Source organism: Anser anser (genome assembly GCF_964211835.1).
Source record: "Anser anser genome assembly, chromosome: 9".
NCBI classification, from domain to species: domain Eukaryota; kingdom Metazoa; phylum Chordata; class Aves; order Anseriformes; family Anatidae; genus Anser; species Anser anser.
Window position 1 is genome coordinate 24165373 of NC_139729.1, and position 27174 is coordinate 24192546.

Here is a 27174-nt window from a genome sequence, read left to right on the forward strand (position 1 = left end):
AACAACGGGGTGGGGGAGACCAATGCTAAGCTCTGCAGTCTCATTCAAGCACTGTATAAGGGCATTTTCTTTTTTATTAGCTCTGAATTCAGCGTTCTGGAGTGAGTCCTGCATCTTGTGGGGTGAGGAGAAAGCGTGATCCCAGCTCAGCCCTGGGTTTTACTGGGGTCAGTGGAAGGATCTCCTCAGTGGAAAGGACAGGCTAGGGCACCTCCAAAGTAACTGCTTATCCCCATAGCTACGCTAACTTGTGCCAAGGCTCCTCGGAGGACACAGGCATGCCGCTGACTAACACATTCTGGGGCTAAGCAAGCCCGGTGTGATGGGCAGTGTGTGACGGTGACGCTGCCCCTGCCTGGCCTTCAGGCCTCTCCCCGCCGGGGTGGGACTGCTGCCAGAGCCCTGAGGGGACACCGGCGGCTGTGGCCTCCTCCTGCGCCTCTCACCCACGGGCAGGCTGAGGCTGCCCCCCGAAAAGCGGGCCAGGACGCTCCCTTGGATATCGGCTCTGTGGTAACGGGCCCAGCTCATGGAGCGGGTGTGCACGGGGAGGGTGCTGAGGAGCCGGGAGCAATGGCGGGGCCGGGCAGGGCAGGGCGGGCTGCCAGGGAAGCAGCGGCCGTGGGGATGTGCTTGCTGGGTGTCACCAGCTGTCTGGCAGCCTCGCACCCTCTTATGGGCTTTAGGGGGACTTGTAATGGCCATAGATGCTTGTATTGTACTATCACCAGTGATTCAGGGGCTTGTATCTTTTTGTGTGGATGCTGGAACCTAGCATTTGTGAAGAGCAGGGTGCTGTGGTGCTCGGTGTGAGCCCGCTGTTCAGGCGGGACACCCGAGTCAAAAGGTGCCTCCTGTAGCTGCCACATGCACCCCAGGCCCCTTTCAAAGTTGCTGCTTTTGTATCCAGATCCCAAGACACTGGGGGCAGGAGGGCAGTTTGCTGCGGGCCTTGCAGCTTTGCTGCTCTCAGTGAGGCTGAGACTCCTCCCAAAGCTTCCCACCTTCGTGCCTCTGTTTGGCCTGATTTTCTCAAGTAACTGCAACACGGTGGATTAGATTTAATCACAAACTGCAGGAAACAGTCCCTTTTACAAGGAGAAGGGATCTATCTATATGAATATTATGTCTAAAGGCTCAGATCCTCTGTGGTGGCAGATCAGGAATATATACACAAGCCCACATTTTTTTCCTTCCTCCTTTTTTTTTTTCCCCTCCCTCTGTATGTCTGTATCTATCTGTTATTCTTGTGTTACATTTGAATAATTGTAACCCTTTTCAGCCCAAGCCCACTTTTATTGTTTTATATCTCCCAGCACAACAGAACTTGCGTCCATGGAGATGTTGCTAGGCTGCTGTAACGATGCAATAACAGTTTGTTTTATTTTCAAGCACTGTCATGTCAGTTCCTCCAGACCTTCACCAGCAGTATTTGCAGGCTTGTCAAAACCTGAGCCAACCTGAAAACCCTTTCATTGCTCGTGTGCTTCAAGAAGATGATAAAAGTGATAACATGTAAGGAAATAACAAACAGCATTTTTCAGATTCTTCTGAACTCCTTAAACAAGAAGTGGGACAAGGAATTGAACAGTGAGAAAGTGTATGCAGTTTCAGGCTTAAACACAGATCACACTTAACATTTACTGTAGAAGTTTTGGTTTGACTCATCTTGAAATCATATTTCAGAAGTTTGTAGCTGTATATCCCTTCTGGACAGCTTTACAACAGTTAAATCAAAGGTGAAAAGGTACAGAATAGTGACTTTACATCCCTTAGAGAAGCCAAACCCAGTGTCTATAGTTATTCTAACTCCCTTCCTTTTGTCTTGCTCCTGTTTAAAAAGCCTCAGCTGCATCCGGTTAGCTTCCAGCTGGTAATGCTTTCCTGAACTGTCTCTGACAAGGTATAAACCACCCAAACTGTCTCTCTTTATGTGGCAAGATAGGGCTTCTTCTCATGGATGCTCTTGGGAGCAGGATTAATTGTCATTTGGAGAGAGAACCCAAGAGAAGATAGTGTAAGGTAGTGGTTTGTGTTAGCTTTTTATTTTGGGGGTGGGATAGAATAGATAAAAGAAAGGTAGCAAGGTGATGATAAGGTAGCCTCCAGGACAGTTTCTCTATTTTCATCTGCCCTCCCCTCATCTTGCTGTTTCCTGCTCTCTGTGTATGTGTGGTCTTGCAGCTATGCAGTGTCTTGAGAGTATCAAAATGGATAGAGCTTAGGTACAGGGTGAATCATATTGTCTGTTACGGCATTACCACAGCTACAGCAGCTAACTGCATGCAAGAGTACTAGTGAGGTTGCACATAGATACGCTTCTTATCTGGAGAGAGAATTCATTTTTCCGTATCATTTTCCCTCTCCTGATGTGCTTAAATTTTTGTGTTACAGGAAATGGACAAAAGGGATCACATTAAAAATAGCTGGAAATAATCATTTAGTGCCTGTGCAGAGAGTTACAGATGAAGATCTTCAAGTTCTTGCCTTTGTCTTACGCAGTTCTATATTTGTCACAGGTGAGTTTTTTTTTCGTTCTTTCTGTGTTTGATGTGCTAATATTGTGGTGGTTCAACATCAATGGGGAGCTAAACATCATATAAAAAATAAAAAACATAAAACATAAGCAGTCTTGCCTTCAGCCTTAGTTCATCTTTGTTTCTTTTTGTTCGTAGATCAATTAATTGTAGGTATACATTTGTCTCATTCTTCATCTTTTTCAGGTTTGGATCTTAGGTATAATGTATTGACTGATGTTGGAGCAAAGCACATGGCAACATTCCTCCAGGTGCCAAAATGATGTTTATGTTTCAGCAATATGATTTATTTGGCTATGTTAATATTTCTGTGGTGTATTTGAGACAAGAATGCGTTGGTTTGGCAGAATTCCACTAATTTTGGCTTTCATATCCAAATCCATCGCACTAGAATCTCAGAATGCATTCTCTGGGGGAGATTTTTAATTTCTGAGAGCAAAAGAGTTTGATATTTATCTAGGGTGTCGTGAAGAAGGAATGGTGGAATAAACCAGAGGGCTTTTAGGCTTACATTCAATTAAACTAAGGATGTAATGGTAGTGTCAAGTGTGCCAGGGCCTTTGTTTCAGATACTTTATCCTTTCTATTAGCCTTTCTGTGGTTCTAAACATAGGAAGCTTTAATGTTTCCTTTCTGTCATTGTTAGCACTTGAAATACAGACTGGAAGTGGTGAGTTTCCACTCTGTGCCTGTATTTCTAGAGCTCAGGGGAGTGCCTTCAAGTTCACAAAGTACCTGGAGGTCTACATCTGAGCTTAGCCACCTGCCTTGTTGGGTCATATGGGTTCCTAGGTGGCTATTGTAAGCCCCATGAGGATTTACACACTGCATGTTTTTCTGTCTCTCTCTCCTATGATGTACTTTGGCATTCTCAAATCACTTCTCCAGATCAGGTTCCGTCTGTAAAGCAGTGCAGGATGGAGGTTGTAGGTATGTGTATGACACATCTCTTTTGAAAAGTTCAGGCATGCTCTAGAAAAGAAGTCTCATTGCTTTCTGCTGTATTTGCTCCTAAGGAAAACTCAACTCTGTGGTACCTTAACCTGATGTTTAATGATATTGGTACAAGCAGAGCAGAGCTGATAGCGAAAGCCCTCCATGTGAGTATTAGTCTGGGAGATTTAGACGTTGGCATCCAGTTTGATATTTTTTTGCTTTTGATGAACCGTACTAGTTGTCCTGCCAACATCAAAGTTGGCTGAAAGGGCCCTCTGTCTTCAGCCCATTCAGCATTCTGCTGTAACACAGGGATTGCTTGTTTTCCCAAGGTAGCCTTCAGAAATCAGATTTCACGCAAGAGAAAGTTGCGCTGTGCTGCCATTAATACTTAATTATCACAACTATCGCTCTGGATTTTTCTGTGTGAAAAATGCTATGCTATGCTGTAAGTGGTATAATGCTATCAATATTTTCCTTTGAGTTGTTTTTTTTTTAATTTTGTATTACATTTGCCTGTACCTTGATGTCAATGCTAGTCTCAAGTCAAGATGTCTGAGACGTATTTTCAAAGCTTTGCCTCACAGCAACAGCACAAAAACATGTTAGTTGTTTTTAACGTGGTTTCCTAAGGAAATGAGGCTTGCATGTAATACTTGTTGTGTTTATGAAACAAGGCTCTCGTGCGCTCTTTCTTCCTCCTTCATAGTCTTTGAACTAATTTCAGCTAAATCTGGGAGGCCTCCAAAACACTAAGGTTGTACGGTAGAGCTGTAAAACATCGGGCTTGCCAGCATCCCCCAAAGCTATTTGTGCAGCCCCGCAGCAGCATTTGCTGAGCTCATCCTGCAGGCAGGTGGCAGGACCTGACCTGGGCTCCCTGTGGGTGAGGGGGGAGGGAAAGGGGACCAGGGACATGTGGAAGACATAAAAGCCATACAAAACCAGGCTTCGTTATATCTTCTGCTCACAGAAGTACTTGTTTTGTAATCTCTTACATAATCAATTATAATCTCTGGTAAAGAGTACGGTGGTACTGAGGAATTAAAAATAGAAAACTGCTCTGCATTGCACTTAGGACTTCATCCGTTTAAAAGGTATTTTGCATCCATTGAAATTCTATGGAGAGTTGGGGAGAGCCGCTGACTTCCCTCAACCTCTGATCAGAACTTTCTACTGGCAGTCCTGCAAAGACTGATGCATTGATTTGACTGTGTAAAAAAGTCCTACTGAAATTGATTGTCTTTGCTGGGCTTTGATTTCAAAGCCTCTGAGAAATACAAGCAAACTTCTGCTTTCTTAAAGGCGCTTTGTATTCTTGTTTAAGTGAGTTTTGGTATAGCTTGCATTTCAGTTGCCAATGTATGCAGAAATACCTGCCTGGATTATTTTCATGAGTGTGCAACTTGTAAACTTGCTTGGGAGAAACAAGTTTTCAAATAATTAAGTTTTGCTTCCAGACTCTTTATGTGCTTCTGCTGTGGGGAGCTTGCACCAGCTGCTTAGTCAGTGTTATCACTTGGGTGCAATTCTAGAGGGATGTTTGGTCTGTGTGGCAACTAGCAGGATTCACAGGAAAAAGGACAGTTGTTTAGTTGTTGTTCTTGTCGTTTGAAAGGGATTTTTTTTTTTTGTCTAGAGGAATGAAACCCTTGTATATTTGAGAATGACTGGAAACAAAATAGGAAACCAAGGTGGAATGTACTTTGCTTCAATGCTACAAATTAATTCCACCTTAGAGAAGTTAGATCTTGGAGACTGTGATCTGGTAAGTAAACCAGTAAAATTGTCAGCAGTTACACAAGTCACTGTACGTGTCAGTGTTACAAAGATCCTGCAGTGCTTGCTTAGAGGAAGTGCCCTCTGTTGCCATTGAGTTTGCATCTTCTGATGGCTGGAGGTAACGCAATGCATAATAATGCAATGCGTGCTTGGAAAGGTGTGTTGCATAAAACTCTGAAGTCATAACCAATGATATATTCGAGTCACTGTCCCTGGGAATTCAGGTGCTTGGCTTTCACATATTCCAGCATTGTTTCTCTTGTTCATTTTTTGTTATGCTAAACCCTGTGTGATCCACACTGAAGAAGGGGGTTCTTCTAAAGCATGCAGTGCTATAAAGCCTGAAAGTCACCCTCCCCATAGCTCTGTTGCTCCTGTCAGAGCTCGACTCATAAAGGACTTAGGTGTGGCAGTGCTGAATTGAGTAGGAAGGCCCCTAATTTGATCTCAGATAATTTGCTGCCTCCAAGGTGGATGTTGAGACTCCCCCGAACTGCCCTGGGAAGGTCAGGAAGGTAGGAATGGCTCAAGGCACTAAACAGAGTGTTTCCCACTCCAGCCAGTAAAAACCATGGATGGCTTTAAACACCTTTGGGGTTACGGCAGCAGGTAACAACTGGAGCTGTGAACGTCCTCCAGGTGGTGTGTCTTTGTGAGGCAGCCTCAGCGGGGTTGCAAGGTGGCTGTGGTTCTTCTCCCTGCCTAGGAGAACTTGGTCCTATGTCTCGCCTGGCAGGAGAATGCTCCGACCAAGCCAGAAGTGAAATTGAGGTGGGCTGCTCTCAGCCTTCTGTTAAAGCTGCTTGTTTCTCAGGAGAAGTGTACGTTGGGCATACAGAGTAAGCTGCACTGTAACGTAACAGTTGTGGCCGTCACCTGGAGGTCAGATGCAAAACTTTATTATATTTGTTTACTGGAATCGCAGAATTTGCTCCCACACTAGAAGGGGGAATACCTTCCAGAAACTGCGGAGGTTATGGATACATAAACAAGGAAAGTGTTGCTGGAGTAAGATTTATTTGAACACTTAATATGTTTATGCTTGGTAGGAAGCTGACAGAGTTGTTTTAAAATGAAATAGCTTCAGGTGTAGACCAGCCTAATTGGAAAGGAACATAAATGCAAGGTAGTGACCAAACCAAGGAAATACAGAAATCCACATCGGCCTGTATTCTAGACTCTGGCTACTCTGTACCACGTTAATTCACTTTTAGTACGCATTTATCTAGTGGATAAATGTTAGCTAAGACTTTTACTGAAGACCTTGGGGAACACACACAAGCTATATTTTGCTTCATAAATTGGGAAAAATGAAGTACAGGATTAATTAAATAGACAAAGATCTCTCTGAGATGCATTATTCTTGCTTTTTATTTTCTGACTTGCCAAATTTCCTGGTCATTCGTAGTTCTTAGTCTAATTCCATTCTGTTATTCCGCAGGGAGCTGGCCTGTAAGCGCTTGCCTACAGCACTTACATTTCTCCAAGGTACAGGGAGGCAGAAATTATAGCATTTCCAAGCAGAGCCCATTCAGTGTTTTTGACCTTCTGACGATCAATTCTAAGAAGTCGTGGTAATGTAGTAGCTCGATCTATACATTGGACAGGTTTATCTAAAGGGTTTGTTTATTTCCATTTGCAGGGCACGCAGTGTCTGATAGCAATAGCAACAGCCCTGACTCAGAACAAATCAGTCAAAGCAATAAACCTAAATCGTCCTTTACTATACAGCCAAGAGGTACGTTGGTAGACTGCAGTGCCAGCTCAGTCAGAGAGAAGCATAAGTAAAGTCCACGCTGATGTATTTATGGAACTAGACTACAGGACTCTGGGTTTTCTTACAAAGTGACGTAATAATTTAAAAAAAAAAAAAGGCATGTAGATTTTTATTATTATTTTTTTCTGCCACAAGTTTTGTGCCCTCACAAGCCACCCTTGTTTAACTAGGAGGCTAATTTTTTTAATCTTAAGTGTCTTTCTTGGTATGTACGCGTATGTTAAACAATGGGCTAATGGAGATGACTCTGTATTACTGAACGCGGTATTCCTTCCGCTGCCAGAGCATAGAGAATTTTATGCATCAGTCAGCAAACCGAGGGATAAAAGCTGTTTAGCAGAAACGGAGGGGAAGAACAAAAGGCTGCTTTTTATCTGAGCAGTGTGGTACATGGGCAATTGCCAGAGGCTGCAGCCTAAGGAAGAAAGGCATACTTTAACAATATGCCACATTCACTGCGCTGTGTGGTTTTGTTGTTTCACTATGTGAACTTGAAGCTTGAATTTAACAAGTGAATGAACCTCAATGTGAAACCTATGCTGCATTTGCGATCCAAAACAAAGACACAGACCTGCCAAAACAATCAGGCGCTGGAAAGAGAATCAGTAAGGCAGTGTCTGCTGGGGGCAGCACCACGGGCCACTGGATGGGTACTTGTGCACAGAGGTGTGGGCTTTCACCTGCAGGCATGCAACTGCTGTGAACGGCTGCTGGTCCTGCTGAAGCCTTGGCCACAGAGCTGGTTCTGCCAGGCTGGCAGCAGTTTTCAGCTGCCTGTGATGCATACCCCGTTTTCCTGATGGCAAGATAACGTAATTAAACTGTCACGAAAGCCAGATCTTCCCATATCCCAAAAGTAATTTTAAGAGTTTAAACAGATTATAGTTGTTTCTTTTCTACAAGATGGGTTTGATCTGCCTAAGTATAGTTTTACAAGTAAATTTAAACTACTGGTATTGAAAGTAAAGGCCTAGTCTGCATCTGTGAGAGTTTCTCTTTGAGTTCCCACCTTCAACCTAATCATTTTCTGAGGCCTCTGGATTGCTCCCTTATTTTTGACTCAAAGAATTCACTCGTTTTTTTTTTTGTAACCAAATGTGACAATATCAAAATGAATTTACTGTGCCTTACAGTGACAGGGCATATTTTTCCCCACAGCAATTCTGTCTCTTTTCATGAAATAAGAGTGTCATGACAAAATGTTTTTAATGTTAGTGAGGGCTGACTCAAACATAGTTTTTTTTAAAAGCAATGTCTGGGAGGGAAATTGATTAGATATAATGATTCAAGCACTGATGCTCCTGATATTTGTAGGGATGTATATAGCACTGTAAGTCTGCAAATACTTTTGTTATTTTTCACCTTTTATGAGTTCTAATAATACATTGTTTCCTTGCTATTTTTAATATGAAGTTGTAATATACAAAATAGCACGCTACTGATGAAAAAGTTTTGCTGTTGTGCATCTCTTACTGAAGCAAGACCATATCTTATTCTAAAATAGTTTAATAAAACTTAGTGTATACTTCTAGGAAGAGACCACAGTCCATGTAGCTTCGATGTTGAAAAATAACTCTTCTCTTGTGGAACTACATTTATGCAAGCACGAAATTAAAAGCTTTGGTGTAGAGCGACTGTGTGAGGCATTGTATGAAAACTGCAGTCTGAGATACCTTGATCTTAGCTGGTAAGAGTTACTACATGACATAGCCTTGACTAACATTAGACAGTCATTTTCTTAGCATTCTTTTAAAAAAATATATATATATGCATAATGTCTTTCAGTAATAGGATAACTCGTGATGATGTGAAATTTTTGGGAGAACTACTAAAACGGAACCAAACCCTGGAAATACTAGATCTTAACTCAAACCGAATAGAAGATGACGGAGCCGTCTACTTGAGCGAAGCTTTGGCTTTGTACAACAGGACTCTTCAGGTGTTAGTATTTACGTAACTTCCCCCTGGGGCTGCAAGCTTATAACCACTCAGGGTAAAAGGAGCCCAGACTTTGCAGTGGCTGAATTGACACAAAAATCATGTATTTTTCTGTTTTGATTGGTAGCATAAAAGTCAGGAAGTTCCAAAACTTTTTGTCCAGCTGAGAAGGAAAAAAATGTGAGCAACAGATTGCGTGGGGTTCATTTGCCTAAGCATAGGTGTCTCTGCCATTTCAGGTGTCCTGAGGCCTGTGAGAGATCCGCAGGGTGCTGCAGGGAAGCCACACAAGTTCTTTTGGAGGCCTGCAGCTGGAGGCTAGGCAGGGCATACTGATGCGTCTTACGTGGCACGAGAGGCTTGTGTTTAGACAACCAAATGAAGCCGCCTGTAGCTTCACAAGAACGATAGGAGTAAAATGCTAGGCCAAGAAATGCCGTGCAGGCCATAGTGCTGATGCTTCATGTTCGCCTTCCCTGCCTGTACTTGTTTTGTTCATCTTGGGTCCATTGCTGCGTGTAGCCTGATAGATGCTTGTTCTTCTATCTTTGGGTTTTGGGTTGAAGCTTAGATGGGTTTTGTAGAGGGTCTCGGCATCTTGCATGCGATTCGCAGCTTCTAGTCACTCTAAGGGGGATGAGGGAGGCTATGGGATCTGCTTTGTTCTTAAAGCATAGGTCCCTGTGGTGCGCAAGCGTAAACAAAGCAGGATCTGTAGGGCTCCAGAATTTTAAGGTAATCAGATTCCATGCAGGGATAAGGCTCTATATTTGTTGATTCTGATCTTCAACAGATAAGAAAATCCTCTGTTGAAGTTAGCTTCCGGGTGAACCCAAAAGGGCTGTAATCTCTCCATCGGGGTGTATTTTGTAGCCTGCATTAAACCGTGCCGGCAGGATGTAAAAGCTGATCAAAGGTGTTACCTGAAGCCATTAGTTTTAAGTAGCAGACTGAGGAGGTGGTGGCTGCTAGGTGCCTCTGAAAGCCTTCCAGGTTCACTAACATAAAAATAACTGCCGGTCCGCGAAGATCAAAGCTTAGCCTGGCTCCGTGCCAAGGCCTGGGCTTCAAAGCACACTAAAGATGAGACGTGGCCACCACACAATAAGTCACTGACACTGGAGAACTAAATAGTGAACAACCTGGCTGTGTGAGTCACGGAAGTGCCTTAAGAAATAGCACAATTCCATGGCCCAAGCTGCCTCTAGCAGCCTGAAGAAGGTTTTATAATAGGACTGGACTTAATGCAAGTATCTCACTGCATTATTAATAACAAGTATAGAGTTTCATTATACATATAACTATATAAAATCTATAGTAATATAACTTAGTAAAAAAAATATTTTTAACTATGATATGGGAATTGAGTGGTGTGGCACATCTGCATAACTCTTTTCTCTGTTTATTAGGTTATCAGTAGTAAGCAACAATATAAGTGGCAAAGGCCTCGTCGCTCTTTCACAAGCAATGAAAACAAACATGGAACTTTCCTATATTTATATCTGGGGGAACAAATTTGATGATGCCACCTGTATGGTAAGTGTTTGCTTCTGAGAGTTTTTTTTCTTAACTGGTTTTCCCAGCCACTGGGAAGAAGCACTTAGTGAACAAGATGTGTTTTTTTTTTTTTAATTAAATCAAACATATTATGATGCTACTGTAGCAAGTCACCTGATATCAGCATACTGAAACAACCAAGTACTTGACTATTGTGTTATATCTTCTAGATCCTTCCTTGCAGTCAAAGTACAATATTATTTGTCAGATTTGTGGTTTTATTAATTGCAGGCATTTTCAGAATTAATTCAGACTGGCCGTTTGAAACCTGCTTGTACAGACGTGGAACCCTATGAAGTGGATGGGCACGTTTACCTTGCAGAGCTCTCCCACGGCCTTAAGAAGCATTACTACTGGACACCCAGTTGTGGGGAGGTAACGAACAAAGCTGCTAATGCCAGCCTGGCAGTTGGGGCTGTTTTGGAATATTTGTAAGGTAGAAGTAGCCTGAAGCCATAAATGCTTGAGGTTTTTCCACCTGGCTTCTAGTGAAATGGATGACATCATACTTACTGCAGGTTGTTTCTTTAGAGTCTCTAGTCTAGAAGGAGTCTAAAAACACTTGGAAATGGTATTAGAGATGAGATATTGAACCAGTAGCCATGAAATTTGTTACTAAATAATACCCAATCTATTAAAAGCCTATTAATATGAAAATGCGTTAATTCTGCTAGTCATTTCTGTTGCGCGTGCATCTCCTTTAGGGACATGGCTTCGTGGGTGATATTGGTGGTAGTGGGATGGTTGGAGGTCTTCTCCAACCTTAATGGTTCTGTGATTCCATGATTCCTTTGCCTTACTGTAATTAGATGTAGTTCCATTGCCCTTCCTGGGCTGCAGTTCCTGCAGTCAGGCTTCCCTGTGGTAGGGAGAGCCTGCAGGTAGTGTTGTTTTGTCTCTGCAGGCTGGATGCCAGCCAGGCAGACTGAACTGATAAAAGCTTCCACCTAGGACTGCCGCTGGGCAGCAGCTTTGCTTGAGAGCAAATCAGATATGTGGTAGAACAAGATTCCTGTTTGAGTAAATGCATTTGTTGCCACTGCTCTGTTACGCTCTCCTTTTACTTAAAAATGGCATGCTTGTGTTCGTTATCCAAGAGTACTTTATTTTTTATCCAAGTTAAATGAATTTAAGCTGTTAGCCCCAAGAATGCATGAACTCTAAAACTAGTAAACCTAGTTCAGATATAGAAATGGTATTTTGATTAACTTGCTGTATGTAGTTCTTTCTTAAATGACAAATGAAAATCACCACTGAACTTGGTGTTACTTCTTCCTGTCTCTTAAACTAAAAACACTTCCATCATTATAACTGTGTGGCAATTCTGACATATAAATAACACAACATATGCATATAAAGGTAGTTAAAATTTGTTTAATGCTTTGGATACAAGCTGCTTAAAAGTTTGGGAATCACTCAGATTGTTTCCTTTTCCATCCATTCTGCTTATACCTGTAGGAGCACAGATCTTGTCAAGTCTAAAACAACAAAATGACCCAAGTATGACAGAGGTTTGCTCAAAGGTTTTCACTAATGCAATCTTCTGCATATCTAAATGTGCCTGATTTAAAAAAAAAAACACAACACTAGTGTGAAGTACATGTAACAAAATAATCTGTAAACACGTGTGCACACAGGCAAAAGACCTGTAAAATGGAAGTCAAAAGAAAAAGATAGGAAAGTAATTTCAACAGTGTACTTAAAAAGCAGTGATGTGTATTACCACAGTGGTAGTGTAGAAACAGAGAGGTGTATGGATACACTTTATCAATCTGAAATGACCAAGGTGGTAGTGGTAGCTACTGTGTTGTTGTTTGTTTTAATATTTAGAAGATAAATTAGCTGGGCTTTGTTGGTCCAAAAATTGGTTAGTATCAGAGGACTTAGACCTCCTTGTCAATCAACTTCTGTGTAGTAGAACAAACGTACCTGCTCAGTGGACTTACCTCTGTCTCTGCTCCCTCAACCTGCTTGCCTGCTAGAGCCAGTGTTTAGGACCTGAGCAAATTTTCTTCACCCTCCTGACCAGGAGTTCCCCCACGTTCTCTTCACAGAACAGCTTAGCAGATGTAATACCCAAAAAGTGAGTGCAGAGCAGGAGAACGGAAATTTATTTACCTTTCTGGCCTGCATATGGACATCTTAACCTGTGACCATCCCGGTTAGCACAAATTTGGTCTCTGGTCACCCTGTGAGAAGCCTAGCCTAGACAGCTGCTTGTGTTTTAGCTGTTGTTGCACAGGAAGAAGAGAACAACAAAAACAGAGGTTGAAGGTACAAAGAATGTAACTGTTTGAGAGGGACTTGCATACTATCAGAATTGAAACTTTTTAAAGTAGTAGATGAGCTGTAATACTGGCTTGCATTAGCAAACATTGTTTTTCTGCATGTTGCTTCTTTGGAGCATTGCAGGTTGTACTGTGATACTCTAAAGCAACTATTCTTAGTGCTGACACACTGATTGGAGAATTTCTTGCCAGAAAGACCACTACAAGATTCAGATTTAGGTATCACTTTTCCCTGTATCTGTCTTTCCCTTGTCCCGTACATGAAGTTCAAGCTAACTTTGTTGCCTGAAAGTTGTCTTAAATTTGTTAAATCTTGTTAAACTGCTGTGATAACAGGTAATCAAATCTAGCAAAACACTGCTGTTGGTAGAGTTGAAATTGACTTATTTTTAGTAGATGTGATAAGATAGCAATGCTGTTGTACACAAAAAATTAACAGCATAATGGCATCATGTTCAAAAATGCTAGCGTGTTTTTTTGAAATGTTTTTCTCCATGTGAACCCTTATTTAACAACAGGAGCACTCTGCATTATTGATGAGATCAATAAGAATAGCTCATAAGAAAGGGCTACAGTGTCATTCTTACTGACTTTTGTATAAACAGATTCCTGCAAGCTATAACTACTTATACCAAAAAAAAAAAAATAGGTATTGTTTAAAGAGGTCTGTGCCAAAGACACTGCTTTCCTTTCTCTGAAACCCCAACCCTGAAATTCTTAGAAGACATCGCCTTGCGCTCTTTTGAATGAGAGAATTCACATAGGCTAGAAATTCTTGCCATGCTGTTTTAGTACTACAAGCATAATCCTGTTCTGTTAGCAAATTTTTGCAGCTGCCAGAACTCAGAGCACCTTTCAGAAAGGCAGCATTTTAGTCTCACTTTGAAAGGAAGGAAAATGACTAAGCCAGCAGGTTAGTGGTATAGGGCAGGTCAATTAAGTCCTACTTCATACTCTAGCCACTATACCACCTCCTGTAAAATTAAACAATTGAGTAAAAATAAATTAAGATACAAATTCTGATAAATAACTCCACTGAATATCTACTTGAGCAGATAAAGTACACCTTCAAAGCACTCAGGAAAAAAAATAATAATCCCCCATCCCTCAAAACAAGTGTGGGGGAGAAAAAAGTACTAATGTAAGAGTGACCACATGAGATCGCATTTAGAATAAAGTTCTTGTTTAATTGGGTTTGAACAGATCCAAAATATTTTCTATCAGAAAAATTGGGTGGTTTTGCTGCCAAGAAAATGCACTAATCCTTGCTGTGTTGGTGTGCTGTGCCTAGGGCAACCCTACGTCTTTCTGACAGGGTGCTTTAGTGGTGGTTATGTTAGACTGCTTCCCTCCACCTCTTGTTGTTTCCCCTTGCAGTTATAAATAGCACGCACAAGGTGAGGGAAAAATACAAAACAAGTTTATTAAAGTCTAACATAAAACACTTCAGGCTGAATATGTACAACTCCCTTCCCTTCCCAGCTGATTATAAAATTGAGAGTTGAGCTATATACAAATAACAGAGGAAGAAAGGTATATACATGAAAGATACTTTAAAAATAATTTAACCAAAAATCAGTCATTAGTCTTTATCTTAATTCTGCAAGGCTTATTGATAGCCTCTCCAAGATCGCAGCCCTGAAGTCCTTGACATGGGACTTGTCCATACTCAAAAATTTTCTTGAAATACATGATTTTAGGGAAGTTGTCATGCTTTGTGCCCACATACAGACACAAATTCAGAAGTAAGTGCCATACAAGGAGTTATTCTAACATAAATATTTCGAAACAGCCAATTCAGAAACTTATTGATGTAGATAATCTATTTAGGCAAAACTTGCACTGACTTTAGTGCAAAACTGACTGAAACAGTACTGAAACAATGGTGTTGCTGAGATAAATCATGTCATTCTCTCTAAATTACTGTTAATGGAATTATTAATATATCCTCTTTCATTTTGCAAGTAGGTTTTAAGAATGAGAATTCTCCCTAAAAAACAATTCCATGCTTTCTTCTATTAATCCCTTAAAGAAATTACCAATACTGTTATAAACCTTGCACCTCCAAAATGAACGTGGAATCCTTAAGCCTATGATTTAATGTGCAGCTGATTTCCATGCATCTATCAGCAAAAGGTACAGTGCAGACCTGCTTCTTCAGGCCCTACAGCACTCAGCATGAACATTCCTACAAATTTAATATATATATATTTAATATCTATATATATTTAAAATCTATATTCTAGTAAATGAATACAGTTAATAGAGATCATACCTCAGCAGCTGAGATATCTTCACGAGAGATGAGGATAGGAATCGAGACTCTCAGATGAGGACTGAAGAGTGCAGGTCACTAAATTATTGCTCCAAGACAAAACTACAAGCCTGTGTGTTCTACTAAGAAAGGTTAAAATTGTTGTCTTGTAAAAAATAATGATTATCTTCTTGTCTATAAAGAAAACTAAATGACTAATAAAGAAAGCGTTACTCTTTTTAAATATCTAAACAAATCCTGTATAAATCTAAGTACTGTTCTTTAAAAAAGTCTGAAAATCTAAGAATACGGTATTAAGCTATAATTTTAGAAATATAAAAACAGTCCAAACAAACATTATTATGGAATGCATTTTCTATGTAGGAATGTGTGTTTTTTTTTTTTTCCTAGCGCTATTTCTCTCTTGCTGTCTTTTATCCTGGATATATTAATCTTCACATGCTTTTCTTCAGAAAACAGCAGTGTATCATTAGTTTATCTTCCCAAGTTGGTTAAACATTAAATGTATCAGTTGTACGTCTTTGTTCTTTTTTTCAGCACTCATGATTAAGCCTAGGTCTATCCCAAGACTTCTGATCTATTTTCAGAAAGAGAAAGTAAAGCCTTAGGACAAGCTACACGGCTCACTTTTGTTAACACAGGGTCAAGATCTTTGCCATTTGTCAGTGCCAGCTAGCTAAGGAATCCCTCAGCTACTACATCAACAACAGAAACCTGAAAAAAAAAAGGGGGAGAGGCAATGCCAAACAAGAAAATCTGAGCACTTCATCTATTGTCCTTTGTCAGCAGTATGAAGGACAGCAGCTGTCCATAAATGTTGTGCTATGAATAAGCAAAGAAAATAAAGGCGAGGAAGATAGAGCGGTAATTAGCTTTGGGGGACAGGGAGAGGTGCCTGCATTAGGAATGTTCCTGGGGAACTCCATGCTGTCCGTGGTAGATTTTTATCAAATTAGTCATGATTAAAACCTAAAATATGATCAAGAAGCGGTTTTAAACATGCAGCCTACAAAGATGATCAACACAAAGAAGTAAAAGGCCTGTTACCTCACAAGCACAAACATGTGGAAATTAAAAGAAAACGATAGTCATGCTCAGGAGTCAAGGGACCATTTGCAGAATATTTAAATGAAGTCCTCCAAGAATTTTTTCACAAGGCTTTTTAATTAAGGTGCAGATTACTTATTACTCCATGTAGAACAGAATTAGTTAAGAGGTATCTCCTATGCCCTTCGATTTATCAGTGTCTGGACACAAGGCATCAGTGGGAATAAAATGCTAGCACCAAGTAAATAACCAACAAATAATATCTTTAAACGTCTTGTTGGTACAGCATTACGATTGTTTCTCACTATTTGATGATTACTTAAATAATGCTTACATTATGCTAATGGCACAAACTGGCAAAACGGAGCATAAAAGTACGCCTACTGTCAAGTAGTCTTTAACTAACGACCCTACCAGGACACTATGGATGGTGCTTTTTTAAAATTTAAATTGCTAGTAGTAAAACATACCTTTACAAGGGTCTTGCTAGATACCAACTGTGTGCAGTTACACTGGACAAGCAACGTGAGAGGTAAAGCAATACATAAATACTTCAATTAAAACAAATCAGTCACACTCTAATAAACCCATGCCTGAAAGAAAATTAATCTGCTCTGTTGTATTCTTCTTAATGCCCCCTCAGGTAGCATTCATTCAGTATTTTCACAGTGAAGGGCAGTGTTTGTTTCTTCTTTTGTACAGTAGCACAACAAGTACTACTGTCACAGAAATGATAATTATGAAGCTATGGTTCACGCCTCACAATTAAGTCAACGTCTTTGTCTCCGTTACAACATGCACGTTCCAGCACTTCTTTTTAGCAAATGCTGCTGTTTGTGCCAAACCCAGGATGTTTCAGAGATGTGAAAAACAAATCTGAGACAAGATACAACAACGCTAGATTCATTTAAATAAAAAAAAGAGTGACTTGTTGGAAAGAATACGCAGCAGTATCTATGCCATTGCAGCCCTCTGACTTGCCATGCTGAAGAACCTCCCTTACTTGCCTTGTCAGGGACGTTACACCAAGCTCGCTTTCCCTCTGGTCAGACTGAACCGAAGACAGGCTGCTTCTGGCCAGCAGCAGTAATGCTTTGACAGGACCTCGCCACAGCGCTGCCCTGCCTTCCGTCACTGGTGGTACACTGTATCACCTCCGAATGCAGACGCACAAGCTTGTTAGCAGTCAAATTCTGATTTTTCCCTTTAGAACTCTGGATTGATAGTCCTAAACTATCAAATATGGCTTAAAATGTTCTCAAATCACAGAATAGTTTGAGGCGAGAGGGGACCTCTGGAGGCCCTCTGGTCCTACCCCCACGCCCAAGCCAGGGCACCCAGAGCAGGTTGCCCAGGACCTTGTCCGGGCGGCTGTTAAAGGTCTCCCAGGAGGGAGCCTCCACAGCCTTCTCCTGCAACCTGCTCCAGTGCTCAGATGACACTGTCACACGTCAGATCAGCAGGAACACAGAAAATGATCTCCAAAAAATGCATTAACATACTTAACAGAGAATTCTTAAGGCAGGTGTTGCTGAAAAGGAATTGTCTCCTGGAAATCAGTGTTAATTGCAAATAGAAATTTGATTGTAGATTAGCACAATTCAACCAAAGGAAAAAAAAAAAAAAAGGAAAGACAGCACTGTACAATGGAAATGCCTTACAAGGATTTTTACACAGAGAAAAAAAAAGAACAAGTCCAATTCAAAAAGTGTGACTACTTGATTATGTTCATCTTTACCAAACGTATGCAGGTTCACTGCTGGATTACCTTGTGGCTCTGTTGTGCGCTGTCAGTATAACTGCTGCAAGAAAATAAACTGAGGTTCTGAATATCCAGTCACAGCGGATCTTAGCAATGTCTCTGACGAAGGAGACTGACTGCCCGTCACAGGAAGCAGCATCTGATGGTCTTCAGTCCCAATGGGAAGGGGAAGCGGTAAAGACATCTCAGAGGGTTTCACATCTATGGACTCTGATAAAGGACTTTTCTGACTCTGAATGGATTCTTGCTCATTGAAAGAATTATCGAGTGTATTAGAATCAGGGGGAGTTTCTGATCCTGCGAAAAGAAAAAAAAAAAGTTTTTCCAAACATGTATTTTATTTTCCCAGCAATTAATGTAAGGGAAAATTTTGCAAATGATGCAAGAATTGCTGCTAGCAAGAACCAAGCAAGACTTGTTCTCAGAAAACACGGACCAACTGCTACTAGAAATCTTGCTACAGATAGCACAACTCAACAAGAAAGAAAGACAGTGCAAGTGTCTTTGCATGGAAGAATTAAAACGAACAAATCCTACCTGAAAAATTAAAGTGCTTGAATGATTATTTAGATCTTACCAAGACATTCAAATTCCCTACAGCTTATCTTGTTGAGGACATTGTATGAACCATCCTCATGTGTGTCTCATACCTTCCCTCTTAACTTTCACTACAGGCACCATCTCTGTTGGAAACCATCTGAAGAAATGTTCAAAAGCTCCTACACAAATTCTGCAGCTTCCCTTTCGACTGACTGCCCAAACAAGCACGTGGCATATCAAAGACTGCCCGGGCAGTTGCGCTGTCAGTACCTTCAATGTGCTGTGAAGCCAAAACAAGCTGTAAACACAGTGTGAAAACTGAGAATCACATCCTCTGCTTCCTGTGACGTGACAAACAGACAGATGATGAATTCTAACTTGATCTCTACTTGGCATGGTACAGAAGATAACAAACCCTTAACATAGTGAACAAAGGAGCTTTGGAGAAAATACAGTTATGAAGGTTTCCTTGAGGTTTCCCCCACCCCGAAAACCTAAGAACCACAGCCGCACACTGCCCAGCCCTCTCTCTCCTCCCTCACCGCTGCTCTCACCGCACACTTGCTTCCACCCCCTTCTGGCTGCATTAGCACCTTCCTAAACGGGGCTTCAGGAGACTTTGACCTTCAAAGCTGCCTCCGCGTGTGACTCTTGTTTTCTCAGCCTCTCCCTAGCCGGACCAGACGTGCACAGACACCGATTATTCCCCTTTCCATACGACAGAGACAAGGGAATTAAGGCAAATACACTTAAGGATGGACAGATAATGAGGTACGTGGAGCCAGTGTTGAAAGAGACCGGTTCCGTTCTCTGAACACCTCCTGAGTTTTGTACCATAACCAAGTAATATGTCACATTTCTTCCTAATCAAAATCTGGTACGCAGAGCAGGATTTGAATGTATTTGAAAAGTCTTTTTAGGGCAGTATTTGCAGCAGAGAACATTTTGCCGGCTGTCTGGTACCGTGTTATGGCTAATCCAGCTCAGACCTGGATTAACATTGACTATGCTGTTGCATTAAAAATATTGGATCCTTCTAGAAGTAAAGTAATTCTTGTAACCAGTATGCCTTCTTCATTCGAATTATTACCCTAATAGGGACATATTCCAAAAACAGATTCAGAAGAAAGTAAAAGTTACCTATGACTCACAGACCATGCCTTAGTGTGGAAATCTCTCACAGTTTACTAGGACAAGAAAGTAAATATTCACGTACAAAAATTCTCGTCAGCAGCAATCCACTTCTCTGTTGGTCAAGATGTGCTTGCTACGGCAATGCAAACTGCTTGAAAATTTGTCTTGAATCTCCTTTAAAGCATATCCTTTGGGCTTTAAAAGGTTTGGGTACCTCTAAAGCAGATGCTTTTAGCACTAAGGAGAGCTACCATGCAAAAATCTTCTAAATTTAGAAAATTTTCTGAAATAAAAGTTTTCTAAATTCAGGCCAGTTTGAGCAAAAAAAAAAAAGTTATTTGACATGGGGGAAGACAAAACAGTTTGCACAAGGAACTCACCTGTGTGAACCTTCGTTTTGTGCTTCTTAAGATTTTTTATGTCTGTGTAAGAATTTCCACACATTTCACAGATAAATGGTCTTTCACCTGAAAAAAAAAAATGGGTTTGGCAGTTAGAATAATCTTGATATTGAAAGAAGACAGTTATAGATGCAGGATAATGGATTTTAAAGTTATATTTTAAAATACAGTTTGTAACTGTAAGGTATTTTGTCTGTCTGTATTTAGAATAAAATTGTTTCCAGAACAGTACATTAAAACAAAGCAAAAAGCCTCTGTGTTTGAAGTAGAACCATGATCATACATCAACACCTACACTGTTACACACCGAAATTAGTCTGAAAAAAGCAATTAAAAAAATTCATAGATATTTTCTTTACATTATTTTCACAAAGATACATAAATTAAGAAACTCTGCTACTTTCAAGTACAGCACAATGTGGTATATTTTAAAGGCAAAAAGGTAAAAGTACAATATTATTTATTGTTCAGGAAGCAGCCTGTCTGGAAACTGACCTGTATGGGACCGAAAATGTTTATTGAGCTCTCCAGAGGAAATAAAACTCTTTCCACAAATGCCACAGATATATGGCTTCTCTCCTAAAGGAGACACAAGGAGTTTATTTCAATACATAAACCATAATACACATAAAGAACAAGTTAAAATAAAACAGAGGTGATGTCCAATGGGAGAAAGGGCTCCCTAAAGTGGAGTCAAAGGGAAAAAACATGAAAAAGAAGCTGGATGAAAACACCAGAGGACACTCCCAGGTCATCCCAGGGCAGAGATTTCCTCTGTCTCCCCTTACCTGTATGTTTTCGGGAATGGGTGATGAGAGAACTCGAGACAGCAAAGGCTTTTCCACAGGTGTCACACACGTAGGGCTTCTCCCCTGTGTGGCGACGCACGTGGTAGGTGAGCGTGCTCGCCTGGGCGAACCGCTGACCACAGCGGTCGCACACGTAGGGCTTCTCGCCGCTGTGCTTCCTGCGAAAGAACAGACAGCGGTGATCTGCTGGCAGGAAGGGAAGCAGCGCCCACGGTTAGGTGACTTTCCTCAACTCCCCTCTGCCTTCTCCAAAGCTCCTTGTGTTAGCGTTCTGTGAGCTACAAAACTCATCAACTGGGAGCTGATTCTGAGCTAGCAGTTTCTCAATGAGTAAAAGTCACTGTCTGTTGGCGTGGGGAATTTGTGCATCAGTGATCTCACGGCAGCTGAATCAAACTATGGGCCCCGCACACGTAACATTCACTGTGAGAACTCAGCAAGTGTTGCATTACAGCGCACTGAAAGATAAAACGATGGTTCCGAACAAGGGAACATGATTTGAGCTCCTGCCAAAAAACGCAACAGCCCCGTGCCGGTTGCTGTGCGCAGGGAGACCGGTTCTGTTTCACTTCCTGTCAAGGACTGCTTTTGTCTCCAGGCACTTCAAAGAGTTTAAAACAAATAACCGTCACTGCCATAAGGATACCAGTTCGTATGCTGTAACATTCATAAACTGCTCCCTCCCTAATGAGGGAGGGCACAGATGTACGCATTCTGTTCTTGCGGTGTGAGACAGGACCCAAGACAAAAGGAGTAAGAAATGAGCAATTGTGGGAACGCGTAAGTCTTGCTCACAGCACAGAAAATGATTCTGTTTAAATAAACGTGGATAAACATCTGCAGGATCTCACTTCTCCCTACCTGGCGTGAATCTTCAGGTTGCTCGAAGTGGCGAACTGCAGGTTGCACACGTCGCACTTGTACGGCTTCTCTTCGCCGTGGTGCATCCGGCTGTGGAACACTAACTGGCACTTCTGGGCAAAGCCTTTGTCGCACAGCTCACATTTGTATGGCTTCTCCCCTGGTAAAAAAACAAACCCCTTGTACTCTCTGGATTTACGTAAGCAAGCTTTCCAATCCATTACCTGGCCAAGGCTCAAGTGTCTGTTCTAGTAGGCCTTACAAATAACATCTCGTGGCATCCGGTGTTCAGCCCGCTGAGGTGGAACGTGCCAGCAGCACAGCACACAGCAGGCCACTTTTAACGTATTACAATTTGAAAATAAAAGGGAACAGTTCATATTTTTAATAATGCCATTTCCCCCCCGTTATTTTCAGAAAGCTATTACTACTTTTTCCAGATGATTCAAGATTCGGAGTGTTTGAGATGAACAGCCAGTAAATCACCTCCTCTTTCCTGCCTCTCAAACAACAAGAGGTGTCCAGTGCTCTCTCTGGTGCTCGCTGACTTCTCGCTAGCATCTGCTGCGGAACGCTACAGGTACCTCTCCGACTGCCCGTGGTTTCTCCGTGGTCAGTACGGTCTCATCAATGGACTGCGCAACGCCACGGTCTCAGATGCCAGCATGAGAGCGCCTCTGCGTATTGCGGGGACAGCACACAGCCAAACTAGGGACTTGGCGATTCCTAAGCACAACGTGTACTTAAAAACGTCAGAAATAAAAGCACTCGGCAGCTAACCTGCCGGCTAGGAGCAGCAAACTGTCCCTGAATTCTGCTCACAAGCTTCACCTTGCGTACGAATCTTTAGTGAGTCAGTGGCTGATGGTATTTGAAATCCTCTCCCTTGGTCACTGAACAGGAATGGTGTTCTCCTGCAGCTGTACCTCAGAACCTCCTACTGGAGGCTTTGCATCCTACTCCTCTTCTGCATCTTCGCAGCTTCCTGGAAAGAGCTCCACTGCTGACCTCTGCTCACAGTTTTCCAAAGGGAAAAAGAGCAAAAGTAACTATTTTAAAAAAAATCTTTTTCACTGTTACTTCAGAATTCTGAATGTCAGCCACAAAAAGAAGAAAACCGTGCGACCCGAGTCCCTCTGCTGCTCACTGAGTTTAGCAGAGCAGCAAAGGTGAGAGCAGAACAGCTACCCTGGATCGAATCGAAGACGGAACTAATCCAGTATCAAGTCTTCCTTGTCTAGGGAAGGAAGTAAGGAAAGACAAAGAAGACTTGTGCTTCTCCCCATTGTCTTCCCAGGCTCTAGTAACTTGCTGTTCATAATCTTTCCAGGTTGGATGTGTTGTCTTAAAGTGTTCATAAATGGTTTTTCTTTGATGCTTTCTCCAGTAGCTCTTGCTACAACACAAACTTCTAGTAAAGTTATTGAATGAAGAGAACGTCACACAGTTCAGCTATACATTTTACTAAGTAAAATCCCAAATGCTGTAATTGAGCCACCTCCACTATCTTTTTTTGAAGATTCCCCCCATGCAAGAAGCTACCTACTTGAAACAAGAATGTATTTCTTTTTCCACCATTGTTATCAAACCTATATTAGGACTTCACGTTAAAAAAAAAAAAATCAACAGAAATTCTGGTACGGAGTACCGTGAGCCTTTCACACTCTACTGGCGGTGGTTTCTGGCACTGCACTCCATTTAACGTCTCTGCAGAGTTAAAGGGCAGCCAGCCCTTCGGAATCTTTCCAGAGACCAAGGTGCTCTGACAAGTAAAGTCCCCTCCAGCTATTTAACGCTGAAACTATGATTTTGTACCGAAAAAACATAGAAACAGTTCATGCTACCAGGATACAGACGCTATCCCCACAGTACCAAGAGCAGACAAAATTTCCAGAGGAACAACTCAGAACACAAAGATCTTTCTAGTCCCGCATTCACGTGCTGCTCTCGCAGATCTCCACAGCCCGCGAAGACAAACCACCAGCTTACCTGTGTGAGTTCTTACATGGGTTTTCAGCTGGTTGCACTGCGTGAACGCCTTCCCACACAGCTGGCACACGTAGGGTTTCACTCCTTTGTGTATCCTCATGTGCCGGCGGAGGCTGCTGGCTTCCGAGAAGACTTTTCCACACGTGTTGCACACCGGTTTAGCTTTGGAGTACTTCTGGTCAAGTTCCTCTCCTGAACTCTCCAGCTGGTAAGTGTTCTTTTCGTTGGCTATATTGGACATGCAGTGCTCCTTCAGCGCACAGTTCTGCTGAGACTTCCCCCGTTTTTGTTTTGCAGCAATAGTCTGAACTAAAATATCTTGCGCTGCCAGCGTTTCGCTTTCCACCACAGCTGCCAACTGGAGTTCGGAGTTATCGCTGCCTTGGGCAGCCTGCTCTGTTATCTGCGTGGCCAGCTTATTTGCGTCTAAAAACATTTCAATCGATGCGTTCTCAGTCACATCATTCTGGTACTGTATTGATTTACTCTGCACGCTTTTGGGGGAGCTGAAATTCTTCTTTCGCTTTTTGGTTTGAGCGGATTTCTTTTCTAAAGCTGATTTCTTTGCCTGTGGTTGAACCAACTCTGCAGGAGGAGCGTCTGCTTTCTCCCGATTGTTGTAATCTCGGAGAGTCAGAAGGCAAGTCTGCTGATTCATTTCAATGTTTCCAGTGATGCTAGATGTCTCTGTAGAAGAGGGATTAGCAATAAAAGCAAAGTCTTCCATCTTTATCTTGCATTTAGTCACCACTTCTTCTACTTTGAGATAGTCGGCAGCCTGGTGAATTTCTTTGACATTCCAGCTGCAAGGAAACAAGATTTAGGTGACAATATTCTGGACGAAGCGGTAATTTGTTCTGTACCAACTGTATTAATACAGACAGCGGAACTACAGAGAAGTTACACTGTTAGAGGAAATAATTCAGAGGACAATACACAGCAAGACCTAATCTTGTGCCCATAAGACACTGATAGGACAGTTATTCTCCAGCTGACAGCCTGTGCCTAGGGGAGCCTGTAGCTCCACACAACTGAAAATTTTATTTTCGTTTACGTGCCTCTTGTAGAATTTTAAGTCTGATCGTAAGGTGGTGAGACCGGGCTTTGGTTTGTCTGTCCAAAACGCTCAGAAATCATAACACAAAGGGATAAAACACTGGAGAATAAAATGCTACAATTATTACCCTTTCTGCCAAAAATCGTAAGTAATTCACAAGCAGCACATTCACCCCAGCAATTCTGCAAAGCAGCTATTAACCTTGTTTTATAAGATGACTTGCACACAGTCTTTACTCTGTATGAGCCACGCACAGACTATGCCACCACCAAAGCAGTCCTCATTTAAGCTACTACCCACTATTTTTCAGATCCTGTAGCATAGGCCTTGACGGTTTAGAGAAAATAAATCATCCAAAAATGGTGGCAACAGGTGCCAGTAACAATCTGTGGATTTCTGGCAGTTTAACTACAGATTAATGCTAAACAACAACATTCTGCCTGTCTATTTCACAGCAAGCGTAACTAAATCATCAGACAACAGGCAGCTAGCCAAAATCATTCTCTGTCCATGTGTACAACAGGCTCGGGAGCTTGTACGACACTAGCACTGAGCTCTAGGTAAATCCTCCGGGGTTCACACGTGCCCCCGCTGTCACAGAAGACAACGGGGGCTGCAGCAGGGATACATCACAGGCTGACAGGTACCCGCCAGCAGAGCTCCAGGCGTCTGCACAGACAGCTCTCCCTGGGTAAGAACAGCACGTTCACTCACAGCCCACTTCTTTCAGAGATCCCAGCCGCTCAGAACGAACCCAGAAAGTTGCAAAGCCTAACGCACTAACTATAAGGCACTGCTGCGGGAGTTGCTCTATTAGTGTTAAAACTTGTAGCTAAGTTACAGACAGAAACAACACCGAAACAACACCCTGCATCCAGGCTTCTAAAATTCTCAAGTCTGAGTTTGCAGAGATCAGCAGCAACAAAGTTTTTTTGGACGCATTTGACACCAGATGTTGCAACAGGAGTTACACTTCTGGGCTACCTGCTTCGGAGCAGTCACAGCTGAGTGAGCCACACCTCTTTCTTTTCCCTGAGAGAGCAGCACTACAAAGAACCCTCACTGCACACAAAGTAACACAACATGCACAAAAACACCCCCATGAGGGGGAAAATACTTATAGTTTCTGTGTGTTGACTGGAAAAAGGGCTCTTATAATCCAACTTCAGGAAGAATCGAGTTATCCCTCCCTCTCCCAGTAACCACACAAGATTTTTAATCCTTCCTGATCCTGACAGAAAGACTCAAGAGCCCGAAACTATCAGCAAAACATCTGACAACGTATTTGTGCTTTGGAACTCACATGCCGAGTGCTATCCTGGAGCATGCAAACAGATGATCTTCAGCGGTTTGCATGCATCACATCCACTACTACGTTCCTCCCAAATGCGTTACAAAGTACAAAAAATCCAGTACTGCCTCAATACAGTTTGTTTCCCTATTTTCTTTCCCACTTGAATAGCACGTGTTACCTGTCAAGGTTTAAGTTTCCCGTGTAAATAAACTCCAGGAGTTTTTGGAATCCATCAGCCTTCACTTGAGTCTGATCCAAAACGACGTTGTTGTCAGAGGCGTCCCTATAGAAGGCCCCGAAGTACTCGCTGAAGGAAGCCAGCACATTTCTGTGCGCCTTGAACTGGAACTCGCCGATGACGACGGTGCAGTCACAAAGGAAGCCGGCTTCTCGCTGCTTGTTCAGCCTCTCCAGCAGGTGCTCGCAGTGATGGGAGTACTGCATCCTGGCAGCGGCCTGCGGCCTCCGTTCCCTCCTGGGAAAGCGAAGGAACCCAGTCACACGCCGGATTTTATTTCTTTTTTTCCCCTCCCTCAAAACAAAGTTAATAATGACAAATACCCCAGCGCTGAACCCCCCCCCCCCTCCCCGTGGCCGCCTGGGCACCGGGACCTCCCTCACGGGGCTCAGCGGCCCGGTTCCCTCCTCAGGGCTGCGGGGAGGGAGCGGGGGAGCTCCCGGCCGCCGGGGCTGGACCCGGGGCTCACCGAGGGACAACGGGGGGCGGCGGCAGAGCCGCCTCGGGGCACGGGGAGCGGCCGGGCCGCAGCCTCCCGTGGCTGGGACCCTCCGCGGCCCTTCCCCGGTCCCCACCGGGCCCCTCAGGGCCGGGCCGGGCCCGCCCCAGCCGCCCTCGGACGCCCCCCCCCCAGTCCCGGCCCTGAGGCGGGCGGCGGCGCCTCGCGCACCTGCGGCGGGACGAGCGGGAGGAAGCGGCGGCTACTCCGCCTCAGGCCGCCATGTTGTGCCGCCGCCGCTTCCCGCACGCCACTTCCGGTGCTCCCGGGACCGCCGGGGCTCGGGGAGGGGCGGGGAGGACCCGCGGGGGGAGCGGGGACTCGGCGGGCACCGCCCGGAGGGGAACGGGGCGGGGCGGGCCGCGGAACGACCTCCGGGACGGCCGGGGAGGCGCGGACTACAACTCCCGTGATGCAGCGCGGCGTGGCAGCGCTGGGGTCTACGGTGTTAGG

The 27174-nt window shown here is 43.0% G+C and overlaps 2 protein-coding genes across 7 annotated transcripts; one reads left to right on the forward strand and one right to left on the reverse strand.

The window, feature by feature from the left end:
* The first annotated feature begins 105 nt into the window (after positions 1-105).
* Positions 106-17769, forward strand: LRRC34 (leucine rich repeat containing 34). Of its 4 annotated transcripts, none has more exons than XM_083847937.1 (11): positions 106-122; positions 1393-1515; positions 2395-2519; positions 2724-2788; positions 3554-3637; positions 5113-5241; positions 6898-6993; positions 8565-8719; positions 8818-8973; positions 10380-10506; positions 10759-17769. In XM_083847937.1, exons 2-11 carry the CDS (start codon positions 1400-1402, stop codon positions 10960-10962), a joined length of 1257 nt encoding a protein of 418 aa, XP_083704063.1. In that variant the 5' UTR covers positions 106-122; positions 1393-1399; the 3' UTR covers positions 10963-17769. The 4 variants fall into 4 exon arrangements, with proteins under 4 accessions (XP_083704063.1, XP_083704062.1, XP_083704061.1 ...); XM_083847936.1 differs by lacking the exon at positions 106-122 and adding an exon at positions 179-538; XM_083847935.1 differs by lacking the exon at positions 106-122 and adding an exon at positions 180-513.
* MYNN (myoneurin) lies at positions 14214-27049 on the reverse strand. Of its 3 annotated transcripts, none has more exons than XM_083847925.1 (8): positions 26893-27049; positions 26163-26459; positions 23634-24436; positions 21645-21804; positions 20763-20941; positions 20470-20553; positions 19954-20040; positions 14214-18196 (listed from the first exon to the last, which is right to left on the reverse strand). In XM_083847925.1, the coding sequence occupies exons 2-8, from the start codon at positions 26426-26428 to the stop codon at positions 17928-17930; spliced, it is 1848 nt and encodes a 615-aa protein (XP_083704051.1). In that variant the 5' UTR covers positions 26429-26459; positions 26893-27049; the 3' UTR covers positions 14214-17927. The 3 variants fall into 3 exon arrangements, with proteins under 3 accessions (XP_083704051.1, XP_083704052.1, XP_083704053.1); XM_083847926.1 differs by having other exon boundaries at positions 26163-26512; positions 26893-27018; XM_083847927.1 differs by lacking the exon at positions 26893-27049 and adding an exon at positions 26692-26835.
* Positions 27050-27174: the final 125 nt, after the last annotated feature.

Excerpts from the sequence above, each read along its gene's own strand:
- MYNN (XM_083847925.1), bottom strand. The coding sequence starts at position 26,428 with ATGCAGTACTCCCATCACTGCGAGCACCTGCTGGAGAGGCTGAACAAG. Across the intron at positions 20,554-20,762 it reads CCATTCCCGAAAACATACAG|GAGAGAAGCCATATATCTGT; the intron begins GTAAGGGGAGAC and ends TGTCTCCTTTAG. Across the intron at positions 18,197-19,953 it reads CAAAACGAAGGTTCACACAG|GATCAGAAACTCCCCCTGAT; the intron begins GTGAGTTCCTTG and ends TTCTTTTCGCAG.
- LRRC34 (XM_083847937.1), top strand. The coding sequence starts at position 1,400 with ATGTCAGTTCCTCCAGACCTTCACCAGCAGTATTTGCAGGCTTGTCAA. Across the intron at positions 2,789-3,553 it reads ACATGGCAACATTCCTCCAG|GAAAACTCAACTCTGTGGTA; the intron begins GTGCCAAAATGA and ends TTTGCTCCTAAG. Across the intron at positions 10,507-10,758 it reads TTGATGATGCCACCTGTATG|GCATTTTCAGAATTAATTCA; the intron begins GTAAGTGTTTGC and ends TATTAATTGCAG.